We start from the raw sequence: 15156 nt of genomic DNA, 5'->3' as shown, positions 1-15156 counted from the left end.
GAAAGTGATATATCCATTGGTCTGTTAGCTTATACAGGCATAAACACAAATATAATGAAATATGCATCATTTCCTTTGGAGTTCATGAAACTATTTTGCACAATTCCCCAAAGGGTGAGAGAATAAATCAAGCCATCTTTGATATGCAATATAAATATTTCCCCAAAGAAATCACAAGGCCTATTTTTGTTTACTCTTGCTTTGAGTCTGCAAATGTATTTCTTATCTATACCTTAATTTTACTTATAAATACCCACTGCATACACAAGCAAATGATTTTATTTATAAATTAATTTCATCCTTTGTTGTTAAAGAGAAATATGAACTTTGAAATGAAGACAGAAAATACACAAAGTTCATCTGAAATAGAAAGATATTCATATCAGAAAAAAATCTTTTAAAAACCTGATAGAAATATTAAATGCAAAGAACAGTATTATTAAAATTATATATTCCACATATAAAATTATGAAAAACATACACAATCATAATAAATAACACATATTTCTCTGAAATGTACTCACATATTCCTTTACCTTATTCAAACAGATAAATGTAAATAGTGCCATTATCCACTACTTTTACCTTACTAACCACATACTGATTGATGCTCTATTATATCAGCCTATAGAAAAATAAGTAAGCCAGCTTCAAAAAATCATAAAAAAAATTAAACAATGCTTCTTACCGACACATAGGACCATTTTTCTCCACTACACAAGTCCCACCATTTCTGCAGTAATTTAATGGACATTCTAAAAAGAAGCATCACAAAGATGCCAGTTAATTATAAATAGTATTAGGAGAGAAGAGAAGATATCACTATTTGTCATGACATTAAATCTAATAATCTCTGAGAGTAAATTCCTTTTCAGTTGCAAAAAGCAAAAGAATTCCCGTAGGTTACTTTCCTGTACTCCCTTCAAATTTGACCACTGGCCCCTGCTGCCCTGAATGTGTTCATGCCCTTCACATGCCTGAATGATCCACAAAAAGAGAAGACTTAAAAAAATTATTTACTTGTTTAATTTAAAAAAAAATTTTTTTTAGCAAAAAATCTGGTCACTATACACTATATATACATGTACATATATATGTATGTATATGTATATATATAGTGTGTGTATATCTATAGTGCATATATATAGTCTGTGTGTGTGTGTATATATACACACATATGTATACACACACACACACAGTATAGTGACCAGATCAGGGGATCAGGGAAGTTGGCATATCCATCATCTTATAAATTTACTGTTTCTTTGTGTTGAGAACATTCAGTATACTCCTTGGAACTATTTGAAACTGTATGATATATTATTGTTAACCATAGTCATCTCACAGTGCTTTAGAACACTAGAACTTCTCCCCTGGATTGGGGAGAAGTTTATTTAGAATGTGTCTGCATGACATATTTGTGATGACAATAAAGTGTTTTGTTTACTGAAACATTTCTCTAGTTCTACACAACAGTCCTCATGTCACGGCAGGCAAAAGCCTTTTGTGATATGTCACTCACGAGCATGCAGATGTCCTACCTCTGCATCCGTGATCGATGTCATTATAACTCAGGTTTGTCCCTGGTCTTCTTATTTCACTGCTTGTGTCACTCCCTAGTTCTAGTTTAACAGGAACATTTATTTTCAAAGGTGGTTTACTTAATAGGTTAAAAAGAAGCTAAATATCTTCATAGAGTAACTACTGGGAGAGTGGTTAGCACATTTAGTTCCTGATACTGTGTTCATATGAACTGCCTCCTTATACCCTCACGAGACATCTAGATCCACCAAGGCCTGTCAATTCCCCTATTTAGTGAAGACTCAAGTTGTTCCTAGGCTTTTTGTTTTTACTTGACACATTGCAATTGCACATATTTATGGGGTATAATTCAACACCTCTCTTGCAGGATACCAGTCCTCCCTCGGTGGGTTACTTTAACTCCAACACTTGATTAAAATTTCCTGTCTTTAATTTTAATTGAATAAATACATTCTGAGCACCCATAAAATGTCTGGCACTGGGCTGGGCACTGGAAATATACTAATAAATAATATAGACATCTTAGTATAGTTGTTAAGACTGAGGGCACAGGAGCCCAATTGCTCATCTCAGCTCAATTTATTAGCTGAGTAGTATGGGGTAAGGTAGTTAATATCTCTGTGCCTCTATTTGCTTTCTGTAAACAAGGTTAACAAATAATAACTATCTCATAGGTTTGTGAGACTATTAGAAGAACAACCAGTTCATAGTATGAGTTTAATAAATATTGACTTTAAAAAGATATACAACCATGGTCCCTGCTCCTACTGTCCTTCCAGATGCAAAAATAAAATAAAATAAAATAAAATAATAATAAAAAAAGTGAGTGTGGCATTAAAATGCAGAACGAAATTACTCTATTGGGATGGATGTTGTAAGAGTGATGGGAACACCAAGAAGAGCACTTTGGTCACATTTGGGGAGTAAGAAAAAGCTTTCTGGAGAGAATCGGTAGCCATTTATTTGGGCAGTAGTGGTAGTGTGTGTGTGTCAAGGTGAGCATAAAGACCCAGAGGCCGCAGAAGAGGGTGTAGCATGTTTGAGGAACTGAAGACAGCCCAGTCTGGTTGAACTGCTCATAATACAAAGATAGTGTAGAAAAAAGTCAGAGACACACAGGTTTTGGGTCACATCAGCCCAGCCAAGATTTTAAGAAGGGAAGTGCCATGTTTCATGTGTTAGAATTCTGGCTGCAGTGCGTCAAGTCAACAGAAAGACCAAGCCTAAAATTTGAGAGCCCCAGTTAAGAGTTTTTTTGTAATAAACTAGCAAAAATATAATGGTTGCCTGAATTAAAGGGTTAGGATGGGTTTGGGGGTAGAAAGTTGTTGACCTTTCAAGAGATATTTAAATATTAGGATTGAAACATCTCGGTGACTATTTGGAAGAGTCAAGGATAATGTCCACCTTTCTGGCTGGGTCACTGGCTAGTTGGTGGTTTCATTCACTGAGGGGAATTTATGGGGAATTAAGATTTTTAAAGGAAAAGATAATGTTATGCTTTAAGTGCATAAGGGGCATCCAAGTGGAAGTGACCTGACCTGTGGGCATTGGAATTCGCAGGTCTCAACCTCAGATGAAATATTTAATACGAAGTAGAGATATAGATTTGAGGCTTTTCTTCAGATATTTTTCTCTGCCTTTTAGATAGCATCACTGTTCGGAGTTTTTCAAGTCATTTTGAAATCATTGTTTCTGGTACTATAGGGTCACATAGATAATGTTCCTTGTCTTTGATAAGCCCAATCTTAGCAGAGACAGAGAAAACACTTACTAGAACAGAGAAATGATAATCATGAAGGAAGTGAGAGAATAGAGAACTAGAAATTTTATGTAAGCAATACGTATTGAAGTAAAACAAGGAAAGGCTGGCATGAGAGAGTAGACTGTTAAGCAGTGATAATGTTTGGTTTTGTGTCCCCATCCAAATCTTATGTCAAACTGTGATCCCCAGTGTTGGACGTGGGACCTAGTGGGAGGTGACTGGATCATGGGAGTGGTTTCCAATAGTTGAGCACCATCCCCCTAGTGCTGTCTCATGGTGGAGTTCTCATGAGATCTGGTTGTTTGAAAGCATTTAGCACTTTCCCCTTCTCTCTCCCTCCCCTGCCAGCCATGTGTATGTGCTTGCTTTGCCTTTGCCTTCCATCATGATTGTAAGTTGCCTGAAGCCAGCTTAGAAGCAGAATCCTGTCTAACCTGCAGAACCATGAGCCAATTAAACCTCTTCTTCTTCTTTTTTTTTTTTTTTTTTTTCAAATAAACTACCCATTCTCAGGTATGCCTTTATAGCAGTGTGAAAATGGGTTAATAAAGGCAGTCATTGCACACTAGAGAAGGGATAGCAGGCATTAAGAAAGAGGAAAGCAAGGAAGGAGGGAAGTTGCAGTTTAGGATCAAAACTGAAATATATCTTGAGTCTGGCATCATTTTTGGTTTCAAAAAAAAATCAGCAGTTTGTTTTCCCAGGAATGTATTTCCCATCTTGCCCTCCCTTAGTCCTCCTTAACTAATTACATAAAACAAGGGAGTAAGGTGCCGAAGATGAGAGTAAGGAGCTCCGTCCCTCAGGACTGGGTGGCATGCTCCACTGAACAGAACAGACATGAGGTCTCCTTTACAAATAAGAAATTTGCTGATTTGACTGAACAATAGCCACCAATATGATAAAGCACAAATTGGTATAAACCTTGTTAGATAAGCTGTTTTATGGTCATTTTTGATCTTGGGTGTAATTTCAGTCTTCCTCAAATATGGATTTTGTTTTATTGAAAAATGAGAACAGTGTCGGAGACTGCAGAGTATCAGAAAACAAACAGTACAGCAGAGCTGCTCATTTTGGGGTGGGTCATTCATATTTAAATTGATTACAGAAAATGAAACATAAGCTTGCTTTACATCAGAATGCTTCTGTGTGAATCTAAACATGCATTTTTGTGCTGTATAGTGGAGTGCAATGCAAAGAACACAGATGTTCACTGGAAACAGAGGTGAGTCCTGTTGTTTTGCAGGGCAGAAAACTCCCAGTTCGTCTCTGTGATAAGATTTTATAACTTTCTGCTTTAGACCCAGGTTCTTTATCCATAATACAGAAAGACACAGCGCAAAGTATTTTCAGCTTTGATTTACTCAAAACAATTTTAAGCAGAGAGCAAATGAAACGGGGAAGGAGATGGATATGGCTAATTAGCCATGAAGAGGCTGAGTATTTCCAGGAGATAAGTAGATGTAATTCCCAATATGGGAAATGGGAATCTATGGGGCAATATTACCATTAGCAGAGGTTTCCAATCTTTAGCCACAGCAATGTCTCTCTGGCTTGTAGCCCTTTGTGTTGGTTATTATGAATATGTGTCTGGAGGCCAATACAAGTGACAACTGGTTACACAGAAATATCATTCTGGTTATCTCACATTGACTCCCAAAGAGCAACACACATATAAAAACAATAGTAAGTTTTAAGCTTAAATAGAAATAATTTGCAAGTAAGCCTCCATTTTTCCCCCTTAATGTACATAGAGACCAGGGAAGTGACAGGTGCTATATACTAGTTTTCTGGGAAGATTGATACCACATGAATCCTGGTGCTCCCTGATGATACCTGGCTCAGTCATTTAAGAGTTATGGGACTTTGAGCTAGGTACTCTAAGATTCTTCATGTAGAGGCCAGGCGCGGTGGCTCATGCCTGTAATCCCAGCACTTTGGGAGGCTGAGGCGGGCGGATCATGAGGTCAGGAGATCGAGACCATCCTGACTAACACAGTGAAACCCTGTCTCTATTAAAAATACAAAAAAATTAGCCAGGCATGGTCGTGGGCGCCTGTAGTCCCAGCTACTCAGGAGGCTGAGGCAGGAGAATGGCATGAACCCAGGAGGCAGAGCTTGCAGTGAGCCAAGATCGTGCCACTGCACTCCAGCCTGGGCGACAGAGCAAGACTCCGTCTCAAAAAAAAAAAAAGATTCTTCAAGTAGAAATATGTATGATATCACTTCCTTATAGGACTGCTAGGAAGGTTAAATTAAATTTGTTATCATTTTTATACTAGTGAATGGTGTGTATAAGGTATTAAATAATTGTTCTCAATCATCTTTCCATATTGGGGGGAGTATCTGCATTGCCTATGAAACCTAGTTTCCTTGACATTGCTCTCTCCATCTTCTCCTTCTTCTCTTCCTTTTCTTCCCTTTGTGGTTATAATCACCATCACCACTACCATGTATATAAGGCCTACTATGTGTCAGGGACTGGCCTAAGAGTTTTACATGTGTTATCTCACTTAGTCCTCATAACATTGTGTCTTATATATCATAATTATCCTCATTTTGCAGAGGAGGAAAATGTGGCCTCAAGTGGTTCACATAACTTACTTGAGTTAATAGCAAAGAAGCATCTGAACTAGAACTAAACCCTGTCTTCTGACTCCAAAGCCTGTTAGAGTAAAAATGTCAAATGATTAGCTATTTAGCTCAGAATTTCTACAACTACTTGCAGTTTTTGATGCTGTGGGCATACGAACCCCTTTGAATCACATGGCATTTATATACTGTCCCAGATAAGTATGCATATACACGATTATTTGCACATAGTTTGAAGAGATATATACACCCTAGGAGTCTACCCAAAGATTTTGTGCAACAAACCAAGTCCCAGAGGGAAGGGATTATTCTCTTTATCTTGAAATCCTGGCACAGGGACTACAGGAAAATCTATCAAGCCTCAAAAGTTGATATCATAGAAGCAGAGAATAGAACAGTGCTTACCAGTGACTAGAGAGGGGAGGAAAAGGACAGGCAGAGGTTGGCCAATGGGTATAAAGTTACTATTAGATAGAAGGAACAAGTTTTGTGTTCTATTGCACAGTAGGGTAATGGGTAAATATTAAGATATTGTATATTACAAAATGGCTAGGAGAGAGGCTCTTCAACGTTCTTACCACAAAGAAATAATTAATGCATGAGGTGATGGATAAGCTAACCACCCTGATTTGATCATTATACAAAACATATGCACTGAAACGTCAAGTTGTACCCCATAAATATGTAGTTATGATGTGTCAATTAAAAAATAAAAATAATAACAAACAAACTTGAAGTAGCTCCACAGTACTTGCCTGAGAAGTATTTGCGTTTGTTTTGTTTGGTTTTTAAATACTTCTGAAACTTGATTAAGCTGTATCATCATCGTCGTCGTCATCATCATCACCACCAGCATTGTCAGTGTTTTCATGTATTTATATTTATAATGTCCCGTCCTACAATTGTGCATTTTTAGTGTCCTTTCCTAATTCTTCTTCAAATGAATGATTATCATAATTATAGTTTCACCTTAGCATAAGCTTTATTAACCTCTACTACTGCAAATGACTAGAAAAACACTTTCGGTTTAGATTTAGCCAGACAAATTCTGGCCAATAACTTCTGGTTGCAAAGCAACCAAAACTGGAAAATAATATACTTTTATAATATAAGTTAGGCATGAACAGGATTCATTGAAATATGTGTAGCCTGCAACATTTATACAGTGCCCGACCTTAATATTCTTGTTTATGACTTAAACCTCAGGGTGGGTGAGGCCAGATTCTGATCGTGGTGAGACCACTATGGGAATTATTGGATACTGTAAAGATTGGGTTCACAAAAGCCTAATAAATCCTGACCTTAAAAGAATATAATGTTGGAAAGAAAGAGTAATGTGTAATATACATTGACAAATCTTTAGTGTGGATCAGGCTTAAAGACATCTTTAAAACAGAAGCTTGGCTTTATTATACTTGATTGACAGTCCAAAAAGCATACAACATGTAAATAGATAAAACATAATATAATAGGGATTTTATTTCTGAAAACTGTATTTCACTAGTTCTTTATTTTACTCTAACTCAATAGCTGTGTCAACATGACCTACACTTTGGAGGTGACTGATGAAAAGAGACGGACAACAAAAATGTGTTCTACAGTACTACCTGCAGATTGTCTGTTGCTGGGTATGAATGACAAGTATTGTTTTTCTGATCCCACTTTTAAAAGCAGACTATATCAAAGAAGCTAATAAATTATAACATATTATATTTGTGCTCATATAGGACCATGCTGAAGATAATCTCATATTTATGTAAATAAATTTGGGTCTGGCATAAATACTGTCTCTTACTAGTGTCAAAGAATGGAGCTATTCAGTAATGGCTTTCTTACTTTCTGTAAAGAAAATAATACTGGTATCTTATCTGAAGCACATGCATTCTGAGTGCAGAAAAAGTGACAAAGAGTATCCATCTTTGCACATTTTATGGGGCCAGATTTGGTCACTTTTTCATTTGCTTTTGCACTCATAAAATGCAGTGCTGTGTGAGTACTCACTTCCAGCATTATACAAAAATAAGACTTTTTCACAATGTGATTTGATTACAATTATCATGCTTCTACCACAGATCTCATAATGTTTTCCTCTCTTGAAAGATACAGAGTATTTTCTTAACCAGTTTTGATATAAAATATTTCCAATTTATTTAGGAAATTTCACTGAATATATCTCTATCATTAATTTATATTATCCTTTAGTTAGGACAAAATCATATTGCCTTTAATGGTCTGTAATTTTATATGTCACCTATGTGAAATAAAAAAAATCATTTACTCAGGAGAGATGTTAACAAGGGGCTACAATAAATTAGAAAATTCTAAAGCAGCTTTGATAAAAGTATAATGACATATATATACCATCAGTTCTTATGCTGTATAAATGTTCCAAGATCAGAAGAAAGAAAAATGTTTAGAAGTCAAACTAAGGTTTAATAAATTTAGTTTTAAATATGTAACTAGATTATGCAAATAGAAAACTCTTATAAAGAAGTGGACAAAAGAAGACCACAATTTAAAAATAAAACAATAGCACTAGATTGAATAGGGTTTCTTTATTATAGAAACCAAGCAATTTTCAGAGGAGAGATTATTAAATGCTAATAATCTTAAATTACATTGTGTTAAAATTACATCTTTGATTTTTCTTATCAAACATTATGTAGATCTAGCATGAGCTCATTATATGTTTATAATTTTTAGAAATGTAGCAATTAATGTCAACATACTTTCTGCCCCCAAACCAAGAATAGAAATCCAATTATTCCATGCTTGCCATTATTTAGAACCTCAAGTTTTAATATTTTCATTGTGTGCAGGTTAAGTTGCTGGTTCATATCACAGGAATATTTTAATGGAAATGGGGTACCTGAGCAGCTGGACTCATCAAGCTGGAAATCCATGCAGTCGGCAAAAGCATCACAGCGCTGGTGGGCTGGGATACAGCTATTAGAGGAGGCGCATACCAGAGCTCCATTAGAACAGCTCTTGTTGGCTGCAAACAAAAAGAATAATGATCAGGGATGCAAGCATTTTTTTTTTGTCCCAGTGAATTATCACAACAAAATAATAAGTAACAGTTTATTATATTACTCTTTTTTTTTATTATACTTTAAGTTCTAGGGTACATGTGTACAACGTACAGGTTTATTACATATGTATACATATGCCATGTTGGTGTGCTGCACCCATTAACTTGTCATTTACATTAGGTATATCTCCTAATGGTATCCTTCCCCCCTTTCCCCATCCCACAACAGGCCCCGGTGTGTGATGCTTCCCTTCTTGTGTCTAAGTGTTCTTATTGTTCAATTCCCACCCATGAGTGAGAACATGCAGTGTTCGGTTTTTTGTCCTTGCGATAGTTTGCTGAGAATGATGGTTTCCAGCTTCATCCATGTTCCCACAAAGGACACAAACTCATCCTTTTTTATGGCTGCCTAGTATTCCATGGTACATATGTGCCACATATTCTTAATCCAGTCTATCATTGATGGAGATTTGTGTTGGTTCCAAGCCTTAGCTATTGTGAATAGTGCCGCAGTAAACATACGTGTGCATGTGTCTTTATAGCAGCATGATTTATAATCGTTTGGGTATATACCCAGTAATGGGATGGCTGGGTCAAATGGTATTTCTAGTTCTATATCCTTGAGGAATTGCCACACTGTCTTCCACAATGGTTGAACTAGTTTACAGTCCCACCAACAGTGTCAAAGTGTTCCTATTTCTCCACATCCTCTCCAGCACCTGTTGTTTCCTGACTTTTTAATGATCACCATTCTAACTGGTGTGAGATGGTATCTAGGAATCCAAATTACAAGGGATGTGAAGGACCTCTTCACGGAGAACTACAAACCACTGCTCAGTGAAATAAAAGAGGACACAAACAAATGGAAGAACATCCCATGCTCATGGATAGGAAGAATCAATATTGTGAAAATAGCCATACTGCCCAAGGTAATTTATAGATTCAATGCCATCCTCATCAAGCTACCAATGACTTTCTTCACAGAATTGGAAAGAACTACTTTTTTTTTTTTTTTTTTTTTTTTTTTTTTTTTTTTTGAGACGGAGTCTTGCTCTGTCACCCGGGCTGGAGTGCAGTGGCCAGATCTCAGCTCACTGCAAGCTCCGCCTCCCGGGTTTACGCCATTCTCCTGCCTCAGCCTCCCGAGTAGCTGGGACTACAGGCGCCCGCCATCTCGCCCAGCTAGTTTTTTTGTATTTTCAGTAGAGACGGGGTTTCACCATGTTAGCTAGGATGGTCTCGATCTCCTGACCTCGTGATCCGCCCGTCTCGGCCTCCCAAAGTGCTGGGATTACAGGCTTGAGCCACCGCGCCCGGCCAGAAAGAACAACTTTAAAGCTCATATGGAACCAAAAAAGAACCTGCATTGCCAAGACAGTCCTAAGCCAAAAGAACAAAGCTGGAGGCATCACCCTACCTGACTTCAAACTATACTACATGGCTACAGTAACCAAAACAGCATGGTACTGGTACCAAAACAGAGATATAGACCAACGGAACAGAACAGAACCCTCAGAAATACTACCACACATCTACAGCCATCTGATCTTTGACAAACCTGACAAAAAACAAGAAATAGGGAAAAGATTCCCTATTTAATAAATGGTGCTGGGAAAACTGGCTAGCTGTATGTAGAAAGCCAAAACTGGATCCCTTCCTTACACCTTATACAAAAATTAATTCAAGATGGATTAAAGACTTAAATGTTAGACCTAAAACCATAAAAACCCTAGAAGAAAACCTAGGCAATACCATTCAGGACATAGGCATGGGCAAGGACTTCATGTCTAAAATACCAAAAGCAATGGCAACAAAAGCCGAAATTGACAAATGAGATCTAATTAAACTAAAGAGCTTCTGTACAGCAAAAGAAACTACCATCAGAGTGAACAGGCAACCTACAGAATGGGAGAAAATTTTTGCAGTCTACTCATCTGACAAAGAGCTAATATCCAGAATCTACAAAGAACTCAAACAAACTTAAAAGACAAAAACAACCCCATCAAAAAGTGGGCAAAGGATATGAACGGACACTTCTCAAAAGAAGACATTTATGCAGCCAACAGACACATGAAAAAATGCTCATCGTCACTGGCCATCAGAGAAATGCAAATATTATGTTACTCTTGATGTTTTTCTAGTCTGATATTCTGGAACACAGTTCTTTTTGAGGAATATTTCAAATACATTAACTTAAAAATTTCTGGAAGGAAAATCACATTTGCTTGTAGAATCACTTCCCAGATGTGCATTCTTAGGGACTGAATTGTGTCCTCACCTCAACATTCATATCTTGAAACCCTAATCCGCAATAGGACTGTATTTACAGATAGGAGCTTTAAGAAGGTAATGAAGGTTTTAAGAAGAGAGAGACATCAGGGATGCACTTATATAGAGGAAAGGCTATGTGAAGACACAGCAAGAAGGCGGCCATCTGCAAGCCAATGAGAGAGGCCTTAGGAGACATCAAACCTGCCTACAATGTTGATCTTGGACTTTTAGCCTCCAGAAGTTTGAGAAAATAAATTCCTGTTGTTTTAGCTATCCAGTGTGTGTTATTTTCTCATGGCAGCCTGTGCTGACTAATACATGCATTATGTAATGCTACACATGTCATCAAATGCATTGCATGAAATGCAAGCAGACACTCATCTGACTTCAATAGGCAAACATGTTAATAGCTTAGAGATGCTATTGCTCATAAGACTTTGGTTGTTTCAGAAAAGTGTCCTTATTGATGCCCATCAAGAGCATTGATGCCTATTCAATGGCTATCTAGTCTTGCAAGGCACTTTACCTTTCTTGTATGCAACTTGATTAATTTAATTGTATCTGATTTGTCTATTAGGAAGCTCAGTTTTCAGTTCTAAAATTGTACTATGTTCTTCCTTTCTTTAGGATTACAACTTCCTAGAAAGAAGAGGCTGTGGTTGGCATTGAGTTAGAGCTAAATGAGAACTTCTCATTTCAGGCTGCCATTGAGTGTGAAATATGGTTCCTCTGTTTTCCTGCTTGCTTCAGGACCTGGAAGCTAAGAATTCCGGGTTGCAGGCCTGATCCCTTTTGTGGTTCTACTCTGGTTCTGGTCTGTGCCAGTGTTGATGTTCATCTTGTTTCTCAGAGTATTTAATGGAATAACTCTACTATCTAGCATTGTGATGTGTCTGGAGCAGAGGGAATGTGTCAAAGCATGAACCTACTGCACTATTTTGTCAGAAAGTCTGGATAGATTTCAAAAGCTCTAAATAATAATGGTATTGATCTATTCTTGTTTTCTAACCCTGCTCCTCTGAGTACCAGGGTTCAGCAGAAATATGTCAAAGGCAGCAGTAGACAGTCAGAACTGTCTCGCACTTAACCCAGGTTCAACAAGAACAGTTTTGTTTTCCTCTGATTTACTTGATGGTATCATATACAACTTCTCATTTGAACATTTTACTCCAAACCTGCTACTAAAAGTTTCAAGATGATTAGTCTCAAAAATTCCTTGCACATGCAATGAAGTTACAACCTTTTCAAAGTAAATTATTTAAAGGACCCAAGAATAAATGTCCCCATGAATGTTTCTTATACAGATATTGCCAGTTCTTTCCTAAATTATTTTTTTCTTCAAGTATAATTATGGGTTGGAACAAATAATTTATTTTATGTATCATAGATAATTGACACAATTAATTTTGAAAATGGCCCATTAAAATATATTTTAAAGTTGGACATAAATAGTGTTTTTAAGAATATGTATCTCCATTGACTGAAAATGCTGACTCGGAAAATTTAGGCTATACTCTTTATTGAGCAATTCTTCCTAAGGTGCTAGACTATGAATTCACACCAAAAAATATTGAGCTTCCACCATATGTAACACAGTGTCTTAGAACTTAGAATGTAGAATTCAGGGGAGAAATTTAAAAATGAATGACCAGAATCATACATGCTGATTACAAGAGAACAATAATACAGGAGTGATAAACAGCTCAAAACAATAACAAAAGAAATTCCGTAAGGTCAAACTTAGTAGGCAAAGCATCGCTGTAGAGAAGAATTTATAAAAATGAAAATTCCTTTAGCATACAGAGATCTATAAAAGCTGAAGGTTAAGATCAGAATCTTTAAACATATTTTAAATTTTAATATTTCTAGAGAAAAGCCATTTAGTAAAGTAGGAATAAAGTCTACAGATGGAAAATCAATAAGCTTTCTATTGGTTCAGTGAGTACAGCAGGTTGCTTTTGACTAGGGAGGTTGGATAAGGAAGTAGTACAGATAAACCAAAAAAAGAAAAAAAAAGCTGGTCCAGGCACAGTGGCTCACGCCTGCAATCCCAGCACTTTGGGAAGCCGACGTGGGCAAATCACATGAGGTCAGGAGTTCGAGACCAGCCTGGCCAACATTGTGAAACCCTGTCTCTACTAAAAATAAAAATAAAAATAAAATAAAATAAAAATAGCCAGGATTGGTGGCTTGTGACTGTAGTCCCAGGTACTTGGGAGGCTGAGGAAGGAGAATTGCTTGAACCCGGGAGGTGGAAGTTGCAGTGAGCCAAGATTGTGCCACTGCACTCCATCCTGGGAATGCAGCAAGATTCTGTAAAACAAAACAAAACAAAAGAAACACACAAAAAGCTGTAATCAAATGGCAGAAATTGTCTAGGGTTTCAGGAGAACACTGATCTTCAGCTTTCCCAAATGTTTAAATCATTTTAGGATATACACAGACAAGATAAATTACATTGCAAACCAAGTAAACTAGGAAATAATAATCTTCAAACTCTTATAAGATAAACTCTTAAAGCAAAATCTTATAAGATAATGTTTGTTAAAAATGAAGAAGTACGTAGGCATTTCTCAGCAATATGGCAGGCTCAGTTCCAGATGACCATAATAAAGCTAATGTTGCATTAATACAAGTCACATAAAATTGTTTTTTTTCCAGCACATATAAATGTTATGTCTGCACTACACCTTAGCCAATTAAATGTGCAACAGCCTAATGTCTAACAAAATAATAACTAGAAAATATTTAGTTTTTAGTTAAGCCAGGCACTGACTTCTCTCTAGCTGTGCAAGTCCTACATGGCGTCTTTTTCCAATAGACGGCTGTTTCATTGACACTGAAGATCTGTTGCACAGCGTAGCCACCTTCATCAGTGATTTTAGCTAGATCTAGATAACTTGGAACAGCTTCTCCATCTCAGCATTTGGTGACTCATCTTGTACTTTCATGTGATGGTGATGGCTTCTTTCCTTTAACTTCATAAACCAACCTCTGCTATCTTCCAGCTTTTCTTCCAAAGCTTCCTCACCTCTCTCAGACTTCATAGAATTAAAGATAGCTAGAACTTTGCTCTTGATTAGGCTGGAGCAGAGCGAATGTGTCAAAGAATGAACCCACTGCACCATTTTGTCAAAAAGTCTGGATAGATTTCAAAAGCACTAAATAATAGTGGTATCAATCTATTCTTTTCTTCTAACCCTGCTCCTCTGAGTTCCAGGGTTCAGCAGGAATATGTCAAAACTTTCTCTATATCCATAATAATCCATATCTGTTTTGCTTTCCTATCATTTGCGTATTCACTGGAATAGTGTTCAAGACTACTCCAGTATTCACTGGAGTGGCCTTCAAGAATTTTTCTTTCACATTCACAACTTGGCTGTTTGGAGAAAGAGGGCCAGCTTTCAGCCTATCTTGGTGTTCAACATGCGGTACTCACTAATAATCATTTCTAGCTTTTGATTTAAAGTGAGAGATCCACATTTTCTCCTTTCACTTGAACACTTAGAAGCTATTGTAGTTGGCCTAACTGCAATATTGTTCAGCCTCAGGGAACGGGGAGACCCAAGGAGAGGAAGAGACAAATGGGAGAATGACTGATTGGTGGAGCAGTCAGAACATACATGACATTTATCAATTAAATTTACCATCTTATATGGGCATGGTTCATGGTATCGCAGAATAATTACAATAGTAACATCAAAGATTACTGATCGCAGATCACCAAAACAGATATAATAGTCATGAAGAAGTTTGAAATATTGTGAGAATCACTAAAATGGGATACAGATATGATATGAGCATATACTGTCAGAAAACTGGCACTGACAGACTTGCAGGATGCAAGGATGAAGAGCTTCAATTTGTAAAAAATGCAACATCTGGGAAGCGCAATAAAGCAATACACAATAAAACAAGGTGTGCTTGTTTATTTTATTTTGTATGCACACAAAAA

At 36.9% G+C, this 15156-nt stretch overlaps 1 protein-coding gene across 1 annotated transcript in view; it reads right to left on the bottom strand.

Moving 5' to 3' along the window:
- Positions 1–15156, bottom strand: part of MALRD1 (MAM and LDL receptor class A domain containing 1) — a 706902-nt gene that overhangs the window by 111920 nt on the left and 579826 nt on the right. Inside the window, exons 35-36 of the mRNA XM_030940611.1 lie at positions 8769–8894; positions 689–755 (exon numbers count right to left, since the gene is read on the bottom strand). Coding sequence (XP_030796471.1) covers positions 689–755; positions 8769–8894 — 193 coding nt within the window. The remainder of the gene's footprint in view (positions 1–688; positions 756–8768; positions 8895–15156) is intronic.

This window comes from Rhinopithecus roxellana, chromosome 11, assembly GCF_007565055.1.
Source record: "Rhinopithecus roxellana isolate Shanxi Qingling chromosome 11, ASM756505v1, whole genome shotgun sequence".
Classification (NCBI taxonomy): Eukaryota; Metazoa; Chordata; class Mammalia; order Primates; family Cercopithecidae; genus Rhinopithecus; species Rhinopithecus roxellana.
This window is presented reverse-complemented; position numbering and strand designations above follow the sequence as displayed.